Source organism: Chionomys nivalis, chromosome 20 (genome assembly GCF_950005125.1).
Source record: "Chionomys nivalis chromosome 20, mChiNiv1.1, whole genome shotgun sequence".
NCBI lineage: Eukaryota > Metazoa > Chordata > Mammalia > Rodentia > Cricetidae > Chionomys > Chionomys nivalis.
In genome coordinates this window covers 15,775,855-15,793,602 of record NC_080105.1, presented here as the reverse complement: position 1 = coordinate 15,793,602, position 17,748 = coordinate 15,775,855, and the positions used below count along the sequence as shown (strand labels likewise).

Here is a 17,748-nt window from a genome sequence, read left to right as displayed (position 1 = left end):
ATTTTATTTATAATTAAAAGGGGTACTTGAATAAAAACATAACACTGGAGCTGATTACAATGAGACTGTAAAAAAAAAATCAATGACAGAAAAGAAATTAAGAGCAAGCTGAAAATCACATTTAACTGAAGAGTTCTACCACTCTTCAAGTTCCACTCGCCATTGACAGTACTCGTCACTGACTTCTGTTCTCTCAGTTGGGGTTACAATGAAGCTGCTAGCAATGTCAGCCTGGCCAGGTGACTCCAGAGGCCACACCAGTCACTCACTGTAACGGTCATGGATCAACATGTCACCTTAGTTCTTCGGGAGCCTAAGACAAACATGGTAAATCCATGTACTTACAGCTTTAGTCTCGTTAGGATAACTTGTGGCAAAGACTTATTGGCTCGTAAAAGAGCAGGGACAGGAGACACTGTCCCTCCTTCTCCAAGAAGCTAGGGCTACTACTATAGACATCTTGCATTCCGGAGGACCAGCGTGGAGGTATTCATTGATGGTAACAATAGAAGGAACAGAACAACAGAAGGAAGTAGGTTCCTAATAAGGTTCTCAGGCTACAGATCAGCTGTGCCCAATGCCTAGCCTCCTCCTTACTACTCGGCCCAGCTTAGTGGCATTCCTGCCTCTTGAAGCCCCAGGCATTCTCACTTAGGCTCTCTGCATGCGGCTTCCTATTTCATTTTCTTCCCAGCAGCCATGAACAGCAGAGTGCTCTCTTTCCTCAACAAGTTTATTCACTTCCTAACTTAGCCTCTTCTCCCATCTCGATCCCAACAACAGGAGCCGTGGATTTGCTCATCTCCACGGTCCTCAAAGCCTACGACAACATCCAGCAAAAGGAAGATGCTCAATTCCTTGAAGGAGGAAAGTACGAATCTTAGACAAATAGAGCCATGCGTATAACTTCCAATGTTTACATTCTATAATCACTCAACTAACAATCTATGTTTACCTTTCTTAAGTTTTTGCTAATTTATATTTACTACGGTACAGGAAGTTATCAAAAAGGACACACTCCCACTAGCTGCTAATGGTACACACTTTAATCCCAGCACTTGGGAGGCAGAGGCAGGCGGATCTCTTGTGAGTTCAAGGACACTGTAGTTTACAGACTGACTTCAAAACCAAGGCTATACAAAGAAACACGGTCTTGAAAAACAAAACAAAACAAACAAAAACCCAAAAGCTCATACTCCCCAAAAGAGTACATACTATTCAGTATTTCTTAAGAATTTTAACCTGTGGGGCTGGGGAGATGGCTCAGTGGTTAGGAACACCTGCCATTCTTCCAGGGGACCCAAGTTCAAGTCCCAGCATTGACATCAGGCTGTTCACAACTGCCTGTAGCTCTAGCTTTAGGTGGAGGCAATACCCCTGACCTCTGACCTCCAAGGATAGCTGCATTCACGTGCATACATACAGATGGACACACACACATAATATTTTTTAAAAAAATCTTTTTTTTTTTTTTTTTTTTTTTTTTGGTTTTTCGAGACAGGGTTTCTCTGTGGCTTTGGAGCCTGTCCTGGAACTAGCTCTTGTAGACCAGGCTGGTCTCGAACTCACAGAGATCCGCCTGCCTCTGCCTCCCGAGTGCTGGGATTAAAGGCATGCGCCACCATCGCCCGGCTGAAAGGAGAAGTTTAAGCTGTATCACCAAATGAAACTAAATGTGTTTGTCAAATAAAAGTGTTTTAAAGACTGCATTTCTAACAAACAGTCTAAAACAAAGAACCCAATTCGCTATGTTCTTTCTCAAGTCATAGTTAACCACCTGGCCTGGCTCTAAATAGTCCCAGACTTCACAAGATGAAAACCTGCAACTACATTGTGGAATTATTTATCACCTTCTTTCTCTATTCAATACTTGAAACTACAAGGAGGAAGAGAAGTCTTTTTTATATCCTATAGTTCAAAAGAAATTTTCACCTACAATTTATGGGAGATTAAAAATAAGGGTCTGGACTGGAGAGATGGCTCTGTGGTTAAGAGTGCTCACTGCTTTTGTTCAGGACAGGATTCGGGTCCTAGCACCCATGCCAGGGCACCCATAACTCGAGCTCCAGGGGTTGTTAGCTGCTCTTCTGGCTGTGCACACTCCTCTACACATCTGGTGTACAAAAGCTCACCAAAGCTTTACACACATAAACATAAATAAAAACTAAGTAAATATAAATGCTTTCCCCTCGAGACAGAGTCTTGCTGTGTTGGCCATACGATCTCAAACTCCTAGACACTGGCTCTCACGTGGCTGGGACTGCAAGCCTATGCTACTGGGCATCCCTGGTAAAGCTAAGTTAATAGCTACATTTTTGTTATTCTATAGAGAATAAAAAATTATCAAAGAAAATGTTTATGAATCCTCAGCTACATGGTGAGTTCAAAGCCAGATTGTGCTATGCGAGACATGGTCTCCAAAGAAAGGAAAGAAGTGGGGGTAAGAGGGAATGAGGGAAGGAAAGAAAGAGGCTATAAAGGAAATAATTACAGAGGTCACGGGGAGCTGTGGGAGGGGAGATCAGAAGACATTAGAGAGTGAAAAGGTTTATGGAGTGTCATGTGCATGTATGAAATGTCACAGTGAAACTCGCTCTCTTGGACAGTTTATATATCTACTGATGGGTTTTCAAAGGGAAAAGCTGTAGCTGTCTAGCCTAAGGTTTGCTCACTCTCCCATTCTTATACAATATAATGAAATTTAGTTTAACACGACTGTGATACTTGCTCCAGCATGAACTGGGAAGCTACTCTTGGGGTTTGGATTGGGTTTAACTTTTTAAAAATTATTTTTGAGAATTTCATACATAAATACTATATTTGAATCATTTCTACCCCCTCCTCTATATTAAGTCCTTCTCTGTTCCTTTCATTCCTTCTCAAATCCATGACCACATCTTTAGTTACTGTAAGCACAACACACACACACACACATTGCTTTTTTGTTTTGTTTTGTTTAAAAAAGATCTCCTGTGTGTCAGGCTTGCCTCCAATTCACTAAGTAGTCAATGGATGACAGTGAACTCCTGCCTCCACCTTCCAGTAGCTGGGATTACTAGAGGTGTGCACCACCACAGCCAGCTAGACTGAGCCAAAAGACATGCTAAGACATTCACATATATGACCTCATCTGATGGAGGGAGATCATTGGTTAATTAATAAAGAAACTGCTTGGCCCTCATAGGTTAGAACATAGGTGGGTGGAGTAAACAGAACAGAATGCTGGGAGGAAGAGGAAGTGAGCTCAGATGCAGGGCAGCTCCTCTCAGAGCCAGACGCAATGAAGCAAGCCGCCAGGTCAGACATGCTGAATCTTTCCTGGTAAGACTGGTGCTACACAGATTATTAGAGATGGGTTGATCAGGATATGAGAATTAGCCAGTAAGGGCTAGAGCTAATGGGCCAAGCAGTGTTTATATGAATATAGTTTGTGTGTTGTTATTTCAGGGCACAAGCTAGCCAGGTGGCCGGGAGCCGGGGCGGCAGGAACGCAGTCCATAGCTCCTTCAACACTCATCCAATCTTTACAAAGATCCAGAATGTGAGTGATATTATCACGCTATTTTCCATATGGGAAAAGTGAAGCCCAGATTATTCAAGCCAGTCTCCAAAGACCCAACTGTCCCCACAAGGTTGGCCACACAGAGGGCACAGGCCTTCACTGCAGGACTGTGAGACCAACATTCCAGAGGAGCGCTCTCATAAGCCAAGCCCCTTGGATGACATCAGAATGACATCCAAGATAATAAGTACAGTATAAACCAGGAGACCAAAGTGAAAGTCGGCACATGGAAATGTGCCCACCCTGACCTCATTAGCATTGACGTTTCATGGCCCTGACAGGCAGCACCCTACAGCACTTCCCTGACCTGGCTCACAACCCATCTGCTGTCCTTCCTCCATTCACGAAGACTAAACTCTGCTCAGAACGAGCAAAGCAACAGGACTCTGGTCTCCTCCACTGCTAAGTCCTCCAGTGCTTTCCCTGAGCCCACTCCCACTACCTGGCCCACAGTCATCTGGGTCAACCCACTGCAATCTCTGGGCATGTCCTCTCAATGCTGTCCCACTACCTGGATCACTGGGCGGTACCACGTTTCTACGTTTAAATTAGGTCCCTCTGTCTCTCTAGCTGCATGGTAAGCCATTGGAACAGGAAGCAGTTATACTATTTATTTCTTTTTGATGTACCTGAATAAGTTAGGCACAGGAAATACTCAAGAGTCTCTAAGCCATGAACATTTCTTCCCTAGACGGGGTCTCTCTACATAGCCCTGACTATCCTAGAACTTGCCACGAAGACCAGGCTGGCCTCAAAGGGCAGAGATCCACCTGCCTCTGCCTGCTGGGATTGAAGATGTGCTGATGTGGGATTCCCTTCTTTATATGTGCTGCTTTTATTGGTTGATGAACAAAGCTGTTTTGGCTAATGGCTTAGCAGAGTAAAGCCAGATGGGAAATCTAAGCAGCAGAGATAGAGGAGGAAAGATGGTGGAATCAGGCAGATGCCATGTAGCTGCCGAAGGAGAAAGATGCCAAAACATTATCGGTAAACTACAGCCTCGTGGCGATACGTACATTAACAGAAATGTGTTAATATGTAAGAGCTATCTAGGAATATGCCTGAGCCATTGGCAAAACAGTGTTGCGATTAATACAGTTTGTGTGTGATTACTTGTATCTGGGCAGCCGGGAAATGAAAGTACAGATTCTGTTTACAGTGTGCACAGTTTTATATGCTTACCTTTAGATATACCTACCATGTACACTCTATTTGGTGTACCAAGACACTAAGACTAAACCACGGATCAGATAACGTATTTCTTTGCACATTGTTACAACTTAATCGGCCCCTTATCAGCTTTTGCAGTTGCAGTTGGTCAACACTGATTAAGAATATTAAGTGAAAAGTTCTAGAAATAGAGTTCTTAAGTTTTAGACTAGGCACTGTTCTCAGAGGCGCCCTGCTTTGGTCACAGCCGGGGAATGAATCATCTCTCTACTGAGCATAGGCACAGAGTATATGCTACCCACTGGTCACTCATAGCTAGCTGGAGTATCAACTGACTATCATGGTACTGCCAGGCTTATTCTATGTCACCCATATTTTATTGAATAATACCTCCTAAGCACAAAATTAGTGATGCTGTCTATTCTATTATAGCATGTTATCATTATCCCATTTGATTCTTAATCAATGTTGTTACTCTTTGCCTAATTTTTAAGTCAAACTTTACAGGTACATATGTATACATAAGAAATTTTCAGTTTGGATCTATCCACAATTTTAGGTGTCCTTTGTAAGAAAATCCGCATCCCTCCCCTTTTCTCCCCTTCTCTCCCTTTACCCCGGCTGTGCTGAGGGCTGAACCCAGGGTCTGTGCATTCTAAGAAAGTGCAGTACCACTGAGCTCCACGTCCAGCTCCATGCTGTTTTTGGTTTTGTTTTCTAATGTGGCTTCAAGCATAACAGACACACATTAGTTCTTTTCCAAAAGAGCTAACAGCTCTCTATACGTTTTCATCCATGCCAAAGCCGATTATTTCAGATTTCCAAAATAAGGGATCTTAAGACACTATAAATACTGGATAAAGCAAACAGGAAAGCCATTTGGAAAAAATACAAAATAACAAAAATGCCTTTCCTTTTTCATATACAAAATAAACCAACCAAAAATAACTCAAGGGCCCCAAAATGTTGCTGTAAATGGCAGGAAGGAAAACTGCGGGAATATATGCGATGTAAACTTGAAGTGGCAAGGTCCGGCACACCCAACTAAGCGCAGTAGGTCCATGTGTGTTTACAATGCAAAGGTGAACAGATTCACAACAGATGGAGGCCCTTCCTTTATAATTCTTCATTTCGTAAAACCAAAGTGCTGAAAAGAAAGGTAAGGTTGGAAAAGCCCCAGGTCTGAACCATCTCGTACCTGTAAACATGGCGTGGAAGTAAGGGCTACAGGCCGCCAGCACCACTCTGTGAGCGGGGATTTCCATGTCTTCTGCCACAATCGTGACGTCACACAGCAAATTCTGACTGTTCCCGGGGAGAAAAAGAAAATGTAAATGCCTCTGATAATAAAATTGTTCAGTATCCTATATGAAGCTGTTGCTGTAAAAAAAACTTTTAGGTCTGTCTACTTTAAGAAGATCCCTTCCTTGCCAACAGAATCCATAAACGTACGGACACAGAAAACAGTATGCTGAATAAAGGTCCACTCTGCCAGGTGTGCCCTTGTCACAGAGACCTGTCCAAACTTGACTGCGATCTCCCACCCTGCAGGGAGCTGGGAAGGAAGATCGACAAGGCTCTCTGGAGCAGACACAGCTCAGTAAGAACGTGCTGGCTGGTGCGGCATGAGGAAGCCGAGCCACCTGGCCAAATGCACCCCTCGTGCCTGCCAAGCTAAAAAAGATACTGGACCTGACCTTTGTAAGGGTCCCCATACAAAGATGAAATTATTTTCAGTTACACTGGCTGCTCAGAAAGCATTTGAGCATGCAAAGTTTAACCTGGACCATTTTACCAAGGTACGGAGTATTAGTCCCCAAGGCCAAACTGTATTATTAGTAATAAGACTGAAAAGCAGTGTGTAATCTTAAAACAAATTCATCAGCTATCAAAATTACACTTCTGAAACAGCCGCTCTAGTTCACTTAAGAATGTGTGGTGAGCTTTTTTTGGTGATTACATGATACTACACTCTCTGGGTAATTAAAAATGTTACTAAACTGGGCAGTGGTGGCGCACACCTATAAGTCCAGCACTCAGAGGGAAAGGCAGGCAGATACCTGTGAGTTCGAGGCCAGCCTGGTCTACAAAGCAAGTTCTAAAACAGCCAGTGAGTGCTGTTACACAGAGAAACCCTGTGTCAGGGAAAACACACACACGCAAACCAAATAAAACAAAACAAAATAAAAAAACCAAACAAACAAAAGTTACTGACAAAACCAGCAGGAAGGATTCAAAGCCCAAACACACCTTGTTGGCACTCATGGTGTGAAGAACGGGAACAGATGTGGCACACGCACATCCTATCCGCGAACACGAGAGCCCTGAACTTGTGTCTGAAGTACACAGTTTACACTTCACTCTCAATGCTGCTCCCTCTTTCCGTCAAGGGGAGCCTACTGTTAATTTCCTGTGCCTCACAAGCAGCGCGTTCTCAGGTGCGTAAGCAAATCTTGGCAGTTTTTCACTTGCTTATGAACAAGCTTCTGCGGGGCTCACACCAAAACATTTTGAGAAGTCTGCTATCACTTATTCTCTTCTTAGCATAGGAGAAACCAGGAGAAAAAAAGGAGGAACCCAGCTCCAAAAATGACAGCGTTCCACGGCTGGATTCTTCATGAGCCTGCTGTGCCATTTAGACGGAAGGGTGGCTTGTGGGTCTGACTTAAGGGCTCACAGACACCGAATGAGGCATCGGGAGGCTCTGTTATTAAAATCTTTAATGGCACTCATTTGGAATTCCTCTGGATCAGGCACACAATGGCCAAGTCTACCAAAAGCACAGAGGATTAAAACGTCTGTATTCTGAATGCCAGGGCTCACGGGTAAACCAACATGAAAAGAGGCATGGACACCTTCCCTGCACGGTCCATTTCAGACAGCGAGGTAGTTACCATACAGATTCCCCAAAATGTACAGCTGAGGAAACCAGGGTTAAAAGTGAACAGTGATAAAGTGCTACACAGCATGTATGAGAACTAGGGGTCTAGCCTCAGCCCCAGGCACACACAGGATAACCCGTCTACAGCCTTCCCCCTCCCCCAAACCACACAGTATGTATGAGAACTAGGGGTCTAGCCTCAGCCCCAGGCACACACACAGGCTAACCTCTCTACAGCCTTCCCCCTCCCCCGAACCACACAGTATGTATGAGAACTAGGGGTCTAGCCTCAGCCCCAGGCACACACAGGCTAACCTCTCTACAGCCTTCCCCCTCCCCCGAACCACAAAGTATGTATGAAAACTAGGGGTCTAGCCTCAGCCCCAGGCACACACAGGCTAACCTGTCTACAGCCTCACCCCCACTCCCTCGGAACTGATATCATTATTCAAACCCAGAGAGGCTGAGCCCAGCACCTTCTTTCAACCACACAACCACCTAAGGTAGGGTACTACAAGATTTCTTAAAGCTTGAACAAAACCAACTGGTCTTGAACTTTTATGTAGCCCAGGTTGGAACCAAAATCTCTACAATGCCCAGGCAGACCCTGAACTCTTAATGACCCTGCTTTGGTTGCCTGCTAGGGTTACAGGTGTACGTCACCACACCTTGTCAAGAAGTTATGAAGTGTTACATATGGTCAATAAAAGGCTCAGCTGGACATATGGTCAATAAAAGGCTCAGCTGGACCGTCTCTACAAATATTTACAAGGAAAGTAAATAAAGTTTATCTACTAACTCAGCAAAGGACTTCAAGAAAATCTCTGTCCTTCAGGCTCCCAGCAAGAGCATGGCCTTGACCGACAGAGTGGAAAACACTACCAGGGGACACTGGGCAGGGTAGCTTACACCTGGAATCCTAACACTCAGGAAGCTGAGGCAGGAGGATGACAAGCTTCAGACCAGCCTCTTGGGCAACATAATGAGGCTGCCTGTAAGTAACCAAACAAGAGTCAGCTCATCAGGAAGGAGCAAGACAATCCCAACATAACAACAGTCTGCCTGGTGGAAAGATGACCCTCAACAAGAGACAGGGGGACCTGTGGCCCAAGGAGAGTGGACAGAAGGATGGATATGAGTGGGGGGAGTTGGAGGGTCAGCAGGGTGACAGGGCCTCATCGTAATGGGGCCAAGCTGGCTTTTCTCTAGTGAGCAGGGAATCCGGACTCCAGTCAAACGCAGGCCAAGGGCATCTTGTTTTCCTTGTGTCAGCAATTCCTCCTACTGAGCTCATTTAAAGATGGATCTTAAGTAGCATTACACTTGAATACCTCAAAAACCACATAATTAATTATGCTCGGCTTCAATTACAATTACTCATTGATCCAAACCTCCTAGCATAACACCTGCTGGTTGCTACATAATGAGCTTGGCCTCACTGCCTTATTAGCTGATGTCAGTTAACTAATAAGGCTAAAACATTAACAAAATATTACACAGGCACACCCAGGGTGAGGTTGCGGGAAGTCTGAGGGCCTCATTAGAAATCTTGGACACACTGGCCTTTAGACCTGTTTTTTTATCCTTTTGTGTCAAGCAATAACATATTTTAAAACAAAGACCTGACCAAACTTTCGTCAGAACTGCTGAGTGTGCCCTAACTGGACATCAGCATTCACAGCTCATCACCTCGGCCTCTTTTCTTCATTTCCACTCTCTGTGTTGTGTATGTGCATGCAAGTATATACCTCATGTGTGTGCATGTGTCCGAGAGCATGCCCCATGTCTCTATCCATGAGAATGTATGCCTCCTGTGGGTATGTGTACTTGTGTGTGTATGCATATCTGTGTGAGTATGTACCATGGATGTGCAGGTGCCCAAGAGGCCAGAAGGTGTCAGAACCAGAGTCAGAGCAGTTGTGAACTGCCTGTGTGGGCACAGGACCCAAGGAGCTCTTCTGTAAGGCTTGCAAACACTCTTAATGCTGAACCACCCATCTCCACAGTCCTGCACCCTCGCCTCTTCCTAAAGGTGCTTTCTTTCAGGCCAGATGGCTTGGATGACGGGAGAACTGAGAATGGAAAGTCTGGCAATAAAAATAAGACATTTTTAGTAGCTCCAGCTCTGTCTTTTCGACTTCCAGGCTTATGTTCCTATTATTTGAAATCTAATAAGAAAATGGACTGCAGATAGAAAAGGACTTCAAAATAATGAAATAAAGTTGTTATTGACCATAAACCGCATCCATTCATCCCTCAGGCATTCCAAGGGTGCCTACTAGATACACTGGCTCTCAGCTTACCACAAGAAAGACAATTTCATGACAGCAAGGACTTTACAGGTGAGTGGAGAGGCACACAAGGAAATAGATTACAATTTTAAAAAAATAAACCCAGGAGTGCCTGCACGGTGACTCATACCTGCGACACCAGCACCTGGGTGGAGGCAGGGGGATTTCAAGGTCAGTGAAAGGCCAATACAGCCAGACCTGGCCTCAAAATATAAGATACAAAGAGACAAAGACAGAGATTGTACCAGAGAGAAAGCCTGTAGTATCTAGGAAAAAAGAGGCCAAACCCAACTAGGAAAACACTTCAGAGAACAAGTCAAACCCAGAGAGAGACTACGGAGATTCCAGATCTTATATAAAATGCAAACAAACACTGGGTGAGGGACTTAATCTTCTAAATCAGTGGTTCTCAACCTGAGGGTCACCACCACACTGGGGTCAAATATCAGATATTTACATTATGATTCATAACAGTAGCAAAATTAAGTTATGAGGTAGCAATGAAAATAGTTTTATAGTTGAGTTCACCATACCATGAAGAACTGTTTAAAGGGTCAGAGAGGAATGTTCCGAACCACATTGGTCTTTCTTAGGAAAAAAAAGAAAAACTTTGAAAATGATGAAAGCTGCCTGAATATATTAAGACATCATTTGGTGCTGTGCTATAAAACGGATTAAGTCCTAAGAGCAGAAAACCTATCGCTGCCTTTAAAATGCAGTGTGGCTTAAAATACCATCCAAAGGGAGATATCAAAAATAATTAGTTGTCATAAGAAAAAAATTACTTGTGACTGGACGCAGGGTCAGCAGAAAAAGGACAAGAGTCTGTCCCTTCTCTCTCAGGTGCCAGGGAAAGTCTTGAGGCACCCCCTGCCACAGGGAACAAGGTAGAGAGACCCCTGAGATGCTAGGCTGCTGAGAAGGGCTGTCAGAATTCATGCCCACCAAAGTCTGGGGAGCTTCCGCACCAGAGAGCAGTGTCAGGCATCTGAGAAACAAGAGCACAAGGTTGAAAAAGGCACCAGAAAAAAAAAAAAAAAGCCAAGGAAGTAAAAAAATTGGTCAGGACAGGAAGCAGACAGTGGACAGGGTGAGTTCCTGTTCTGGACATGGCCCTGTGATCCACTGCTGGCTACTGGGCACTAGGGAAGCTGAGTAGGGAGGTGTGCTGTTTGCTGTTTATACCTGTACATGAGGCTGCAGTTGTGCATGCCCTCAGCATCAGTGTGTGTGTGTGGGGGGGGGGGGGGTCTGGCTGTGTGTTCATTCGTATGCATACAGGCCAGAGGGCAGCCTTAAGTGTCATTCTGGTACAATCCACATTTGTTCTCTCACTGGCCTGGAGCTCACCAAGTCGATCAGGCTGGCTAGTCAGTGAGCCCCAGAGACCCATGTGTCTATACGTCCCAAGCACTATGATTACAAGCACATACCACGACGCTGGCTTTTCATATGGGCTATGGGGTCAGACTCCTATCCTTGGCACTTAACTGACTGAACTATTTCCCCAGCCTCAAGTTCCACCAGGAACTTAGAGGAAAGCCGGTTACAGCCAAAGCGACAGTCCACCAGGGACTTAGAGGAAAGCCGGTCACAGTAATGGGTCATTCCTTTCAGGTAGACTTCAGACAGTGAAAAATTAGCACAGCCACAATGAGACCCTGGTCAGAGTCTCCAGTGATTTCAATTAGTCAGATGTAACTAAATCTAAAACCGACAATGTCCATTACTAGACAAGACAGATACACTCTGGCTAAAATGTCAGTGTTCTCAAAGAACAGGCAAGCATGTGCAATAGATGTCACCATTATCTTCCCCTTTCTTCTTAGAGCCATGCTGGCAGGCAACATCTGTGAATTCCTGTCGCAGCTAAACGTAAGAAAAACACAGGGACTCAGCAGTGTGCTAAAAGCTCTGAGGCCCCTCACCCCCGAGAGATTTACACCTCCAGAGACTTTCAAACACACGGCAGGAGGCAACAGTCCACGGGAACTCAGAGGAGAGCCAGTCACAGCCAACGATTTAGAGACTGCTTGAAACTAGTAATGGGTCCCAGAATAGAGAATCTATCATTCCTTTCAGATAGACTTCAGACAGTGAAAAATTAGCACAGCCACAATGAGACCATGGGGAAGCATGAACTCTGTGTCTGCAGGGAAGGGATGTCTTCAGATTCGGGGACTTGCAAAAACACTTGTCCACCCTTAAGTAGAAGACAATTTATTTCTGAATAGAATGGAAGGAAATACTGGGGAAGGAAAAGCATGGGAAAGGTGAGGAGCAGAGGCTACTGCCTGGGGTGGGCAGCAAAGCTGGGAGAGAGGGCAGAGTTGGAGTATGAGGGAGAGACTCGCTACAGAGGAGAGCCTGCACACACACACGACACCTTGCTACAAACATGTTTTTTAAAATATGGTGAAAAACAGATGGCACTTCAGCCCTGTAAACCCAGAACTCAAGAAACTGAGGCCGGAGCAGCATGGCTTCAACAACTAAACACTTCCAGACCAGCCTGGTCACAGCAAAACTCTGTCACTAAAGAGGAGTGGGGTGCTGGAAAGATGGCTCAGCAGTTAAGAGCGCCTAGTGGCTTACTGCTGTTGGGTTCTGTTCCAAACACCCACCCACATCAAGCACTCCCAACTGTCTACAACTTCAATTCCAGAGATCTAACGCCCTCTTCTGGCTGCGGCAGGCAACTCCATGCATGAGTGCACATAAACTCACACAGGTATACACACACACACACACACATAAAACAAATAAATCTGTGGGCTGGAGAGATGGGGCAAGAGAAGCTCTAAACAGGAGGTGAGATAAGAGTGTCTGACTTCTGGCTACCAAGGGCAAATTCAGGCAGTGCGGTAGGTAACTCATGCCTCGTGGGTTTCCAGCACCCCAGAAAGAGGGAGGGCAGAAAGAAGGCTGTCTTGGAGAAGCCATGTTCAACTGTCCATTCTTCACATTCTAGAAGAGTTTAATGATCCTCTCCCTGCTCAATAAAGCCCATTAAAAAGAAATCAACCACCAGTGCTTACGAGACCCCACAGAATACTGCTGATTAATTCTGCCCGTACTCCAGGCTGTCTCTTAATCTTTCTTACATAAATACATCTGGAAGAACCAAGGGGCTTTCTGGCTGTTCTGCCCTTCAAGAAAGACCTTATATTCCACTGTAGTGCACAGAACCAAAAAAAAAGGTCCTGAGAACATTCTACCGTATAAAAACAATACTAGAACAGAAATAGTCACAGCCTATGTGATTTCTCTAAAATCTCCTTAAAAATACTGACAGAAAGCAATGAACACCACGGCAGCCTTGCTGGACTTCACGGTTCTATCCTCTTGCCTTGGCTTCTCAGTAACAAAGTATGAACAACCACACAGGAATTGCCACAGTTCAACTGTAACACTGATCCCAGAATCCTAGGAGGAGGCTGCCTTCATGCTGTGTCAGTCCTGGGGTCCAGTGGGGAAGGAGAATGACAATCACTCCTTTAAGAGAGAGATGCCAGCGTTCTGTTCTTGTTCCGCAACATAGAAACGGCACTACTGGTGAATAACTAAGTATGCAGGGACGATGTGAGACACAGAGGCAAATCACAGGTTATCCTTACAGAATACTTTCCACCCCTAAATATCATTTGATGGTCAAAATTATATTCCTTCTAAATAAAGCTAAGAGACTGCCAGCCCACCTCCCACACTCCAGTAACAATCACTACAAATTTTGTAAGCTCAGGTAGAATTATATATCCTAGAAATAAACTATGTTTCTTTAATTTCTTTGAAAGATGCTGTCCTTTTGTTACAATTCTTTTTCTTTTTCTTTTTTTTTTTCACGGAGACAGGGTTTCTCTGTAGCTTGGGAGCCTGTCCTGGAACTAACTCTTGTAGATTAGGCTGGCATCGAATTCACAGAAATCTGCCTGCCTCTGCCTCCGAGGTACTGGGATTAAAGGCGTGCGCCACCACCGCCCGGCCTTGTTACAGTTCTTTAATCCCTAAAAAGTTGGTAGTCTAAATTTCCCAACAGAAGTTCTGAACTGGATATGGAGTGCACGCCTGTGGCTCTAGTACTTGGAAGGTACAGGCAGGAGGATGAGGAGGAGGTAGTCATCCTTAGCTGCAGTGAGTTCAAGGAGACCAGAGACACAAAAGAATTGTCTCATGGGGAAATAAATAAATAAATACATAAATAAAGCTGAGCAGGTAACAAAGGCCTTAGATCCCAGCCAGCACTTGGGAGGCAAAGGCAAGGGCACCTCTGTTAAGAGGCCAGCCTGATCTACAGAGTAAGTTCTAGACCAGCCAAGGCTACACAGTGAGACTCTGCCTCAAAATGAAAAAGGAAAGGTACCAGCAGCATCCTCTACTTCTTTGTCTCCACCTACATCCATCCACGCGCAGCACACAGTAAACAACGTGTAAGCACCTGCTGCTTGATTTTGCCCACACTCGTGTTTTAAACCAACACTCCTCCACTTGCACCTGGGAAAAGTGAAGTTCAAGTGCTATAGAGAGCAGGCCTCTGAGCGCTCTGACAGCTTGTCCCTCCCAAATCCTGGATCCTATCTTGGTTTCTCAGAAATCATCAATAATAACACTGCTCAGAAGATTTGGTCCAAAACCCCACTCTTGTGGCCTACCAGGATTCTGTCCTCCTCCAACTTCTCACCCTCGCCTCCAGTATCAACACACAGCCTTAATTCACCTTATCTAGCTCCACCCCTTTCACAGTAGTGCAATTAGCCAAGCCACAAAAGACTCTGGCCCTCCCCGTGAATCCTGGGACTCAGGGGCGAAAAGATTTAGTTGGGAAGTAGCTTGAGGGTACAGTCCATCATGTTGCAGATGGCATGGTGGCAGGGCTTTATTCACGCCCTGGCAGTTGAGGAGCCAGAGAGACAGGATACCAGCATTCAGATGACTTTCTCCAAGACCACAGTTCATGGCCGGTACCACCCACATCAGGTATGCCATCTGTCTTCAGTTAAACCTCTCTCACGGAGCTCCTGTCCTCCTACCTCTAGCTGGGGACAGACATGTGTGCCACCATGCCTTACGCAAGTGATCCGTGCTAGTGACTTTCTTCCCACCAGCCAGACGTTCACAAAAGCGATCCCTAGTGCACAGCTGTGATCTCCCTCCCACAGCGAGGCCAGAGCCACAGGGCTGAAGGCTAATGGAGCCTAAGCAGACCATTGAGAACAGGGAAGTTCTCCCTTCCCAGAAGTCAGGAAACCACCCTGGGCGACCCTTTCTGGGCAACAGGAAGCTGATGCAAGGACAGGAAGTAATTAGGGGCTTTGAGCTATACAATAGAGAGCTTCATCGAGTTTCCTTTGTTAGTATTTTTGAAAGAATTATACAAATTGGCTACAAAAGAGAAGAAATAGAGATGATCTTTTTTTTTAAGAGACTGAGTCTCACCCTGTAGTCTTAGAATTCACTATGTAGACAGAGATCCTCCTGCCTCTGCCTCCCCAGTGTGGGGATTACAGGCCTTCAGTATCACACTACACAAGAATGACATCTTTTAAAGGTTCCAGGGCACCCATACAACACAAGTCTGCCCTCTTGCTTCCTAGCCTTTCCTACAGAATTCTTCAGAATAAAAGCCTGGATTTACCTTATCCACAGTTTATCCATTTCCTAGCTGGGCAGCTCATTCTTCTGTGTCAGAGTATGTATGCATGGATGTTAACACGAGGGCATACTGTGTAGACGGCAAACGTGTGGAGGCCAAAGGTCAACATCAAGCCTCTTCCTCAATCACTTGTGGCTTATCCTTTGAGACTGGATCTCTCTATAAAGCTTGCTGATTGGCTGAAGCCATGAGCCATGAGCGCCAGGGATCCTTCTGTCTGCCTCTGAAGTATTTAACGCTAATGCTCCAGGCCATTGCTGTGGGTTCTGAGGATCGAAATGCAGGGCCTCATTCTTTTTTTTTTTTTTTTTTTTTTTTTTTTTGGTTTTTTTGAGACAGGGTTTCTCTGTGGTTTTGGAGCCTGTCCTGGAACTAGCTCTTGTAGACCAGGCTGGTCTCGAACTCACAGAGATCCGCCTGCCTCTGCCTCCCAAGTGCTGGGATTAAAGGCGTGCACCACCACGCCCGGCAGGGCCTCATTCTTGCAACGCCAGCGTTTCACCCACTAAGCCATCTCCCCAGCAATGCAGTTCATTATAAAAATCCCACTGGTTGGTGACGTCAGTAGAGCAAGCCTGTTTACGGACCAGCAGCCACTGCAGCTACACAGAGCTCTCCTAGGTCTGAAGATCACCTTAGCTCCTGAACAAACACAACAGGATGAACAAGTAGATCGCGTTGCAGTCGTCCCACCCGCAAGAGGTCAGGGATGGCCAGAGCTAAATAATCCTAGGAGAAAGCAAAGACGCAGTTTGGCCTGGAATGTGGTCATTTGCCTCAGGGGAAGGAGCAGTACTTGCCGGCTGTGTTTCTGCAGTGAGGTGAATCAGGTCCAGGTCAACCAGAGATCAAGGCCACTGTGCCTTCAGGAGTGGGAGGTGAGGGTGAGGAAGTGAAGAGTGGTACTGTTAAAAGCCGGTCTTTTTCATTTTTTTTTAAGATTTATTTATTTTATTTATGTGTGATTGTTTTGCCTGGGTGTTCATGTATGCACTACAGCAGTCTGCTGCCTGAAGAAGTCCAAAGATGGCACTGGATCCTCAGGAACTGGAGTTATAGATTGTTCAAAGCCACATTGTAAGTGCAGGGAACCAAAACTAGGGTCCTCTCCTAGAGCAGCAAGTGCTTTTAACTGCCGAATAATCTCTCTAGCTCCAGTTTATTCAGCTTTTAACGTCACCCTTCTCATCAAAGGTTTTTTGTTTCTGTTTCAATCAGATCTCTTTATATAGGCTAGACCGGCTTAACCATGAGCTCCTCCATCCTCAAACTGTGGAGTGCAAGGACTTCAGGTGTGCAGCAAGATGGCCCAGTGTGTGGCCACGACCCTTATCATATATGAGAACCATCTTAGCAGCTGGCAGGCACCTGAACAACCACAACTACCACCACCAAGGCAAGTTCCATATTTCCCTGTCTAAAGTATCTTTCCAAATTCTATACAGCCGGAATTGGAAGCCTGTCACCAGAATCAGTTAATGGAAATACAATGCAAGTGACTATTTTCTAGTAGTCATATTAAAAGGGTAAAAAGAAACAAGATTGTTTTCAATAAGTCATTCCATTTAAATCCCTATGTCCACGTGTTATGGAATAATCTTTCTGTACACTGTGAAGATGTACACTCTGATTGGTTTAATAAAAAGCTGAACGGCCGATAGCTAGGCAGAATTTCCAGGCACAAGGAAACAGGAATGCAACATGGGCAGAGTAAAGGTAATAAAGCCACGAGGCAGAAAGTAAAGTAATAGAAATGCGTTAATTTCAGTTACAAGAGCTAGTTAGAAGAAAGCCTCAGCTATTGGCCAAGGTTTCATAATTAATAACAAGTGATTTGGAAGCTGGCTGGTGAGACAAAGACTCGCTATATACAGGCTCAGAGGATGAAGGTGCTTGTCATCAAAGCTGAAGACTTGGGATCACCCACATGGTGGAAGAAAGCTGATTTCCATAATTTGCATAAGTTATCTTCTAACTACTCCATGTGCCCCCAACACAAGTACCTGTACACACACACACATACACACACACACACACGTGAGCATGCAAATAAGCAAATAAATAAACAATATCTGATACTCTATCATTGTAACAAACAATTGGTATTTTAAGTATTAAAAAATATATTAAGCAGGACATGGTGGTAGCACATGCCTGTCTTTCAGCTCTTAGGTGGCAAATGGAGGGTCAGGAG

At 45.0% G+C, this 17,748-nt stretch overlaps 1 protein-coding gene across 1 annotated transcript in view; it reads right to left on the bottom strand.

Annotated features, from left to right (window-relative positions):
• Klhl2 (kelch like family member 2) overlaps positions 1-17,748 on the bottom strand; it is a 112,925-nt gene that overhangs the window by 80,484 nt on the left and 14,693 nt on the right. The window contains exon 3 of the mRNA XM_057752557.1: positions 5,931-6,037. Coding sequence (XP_057608540.1) covers positions 5,931-6,037 — 107 coding nt within the window. The remainder of the gene's footprint in view (positions 1-5,930; positions 6,038-17,748) is intronic.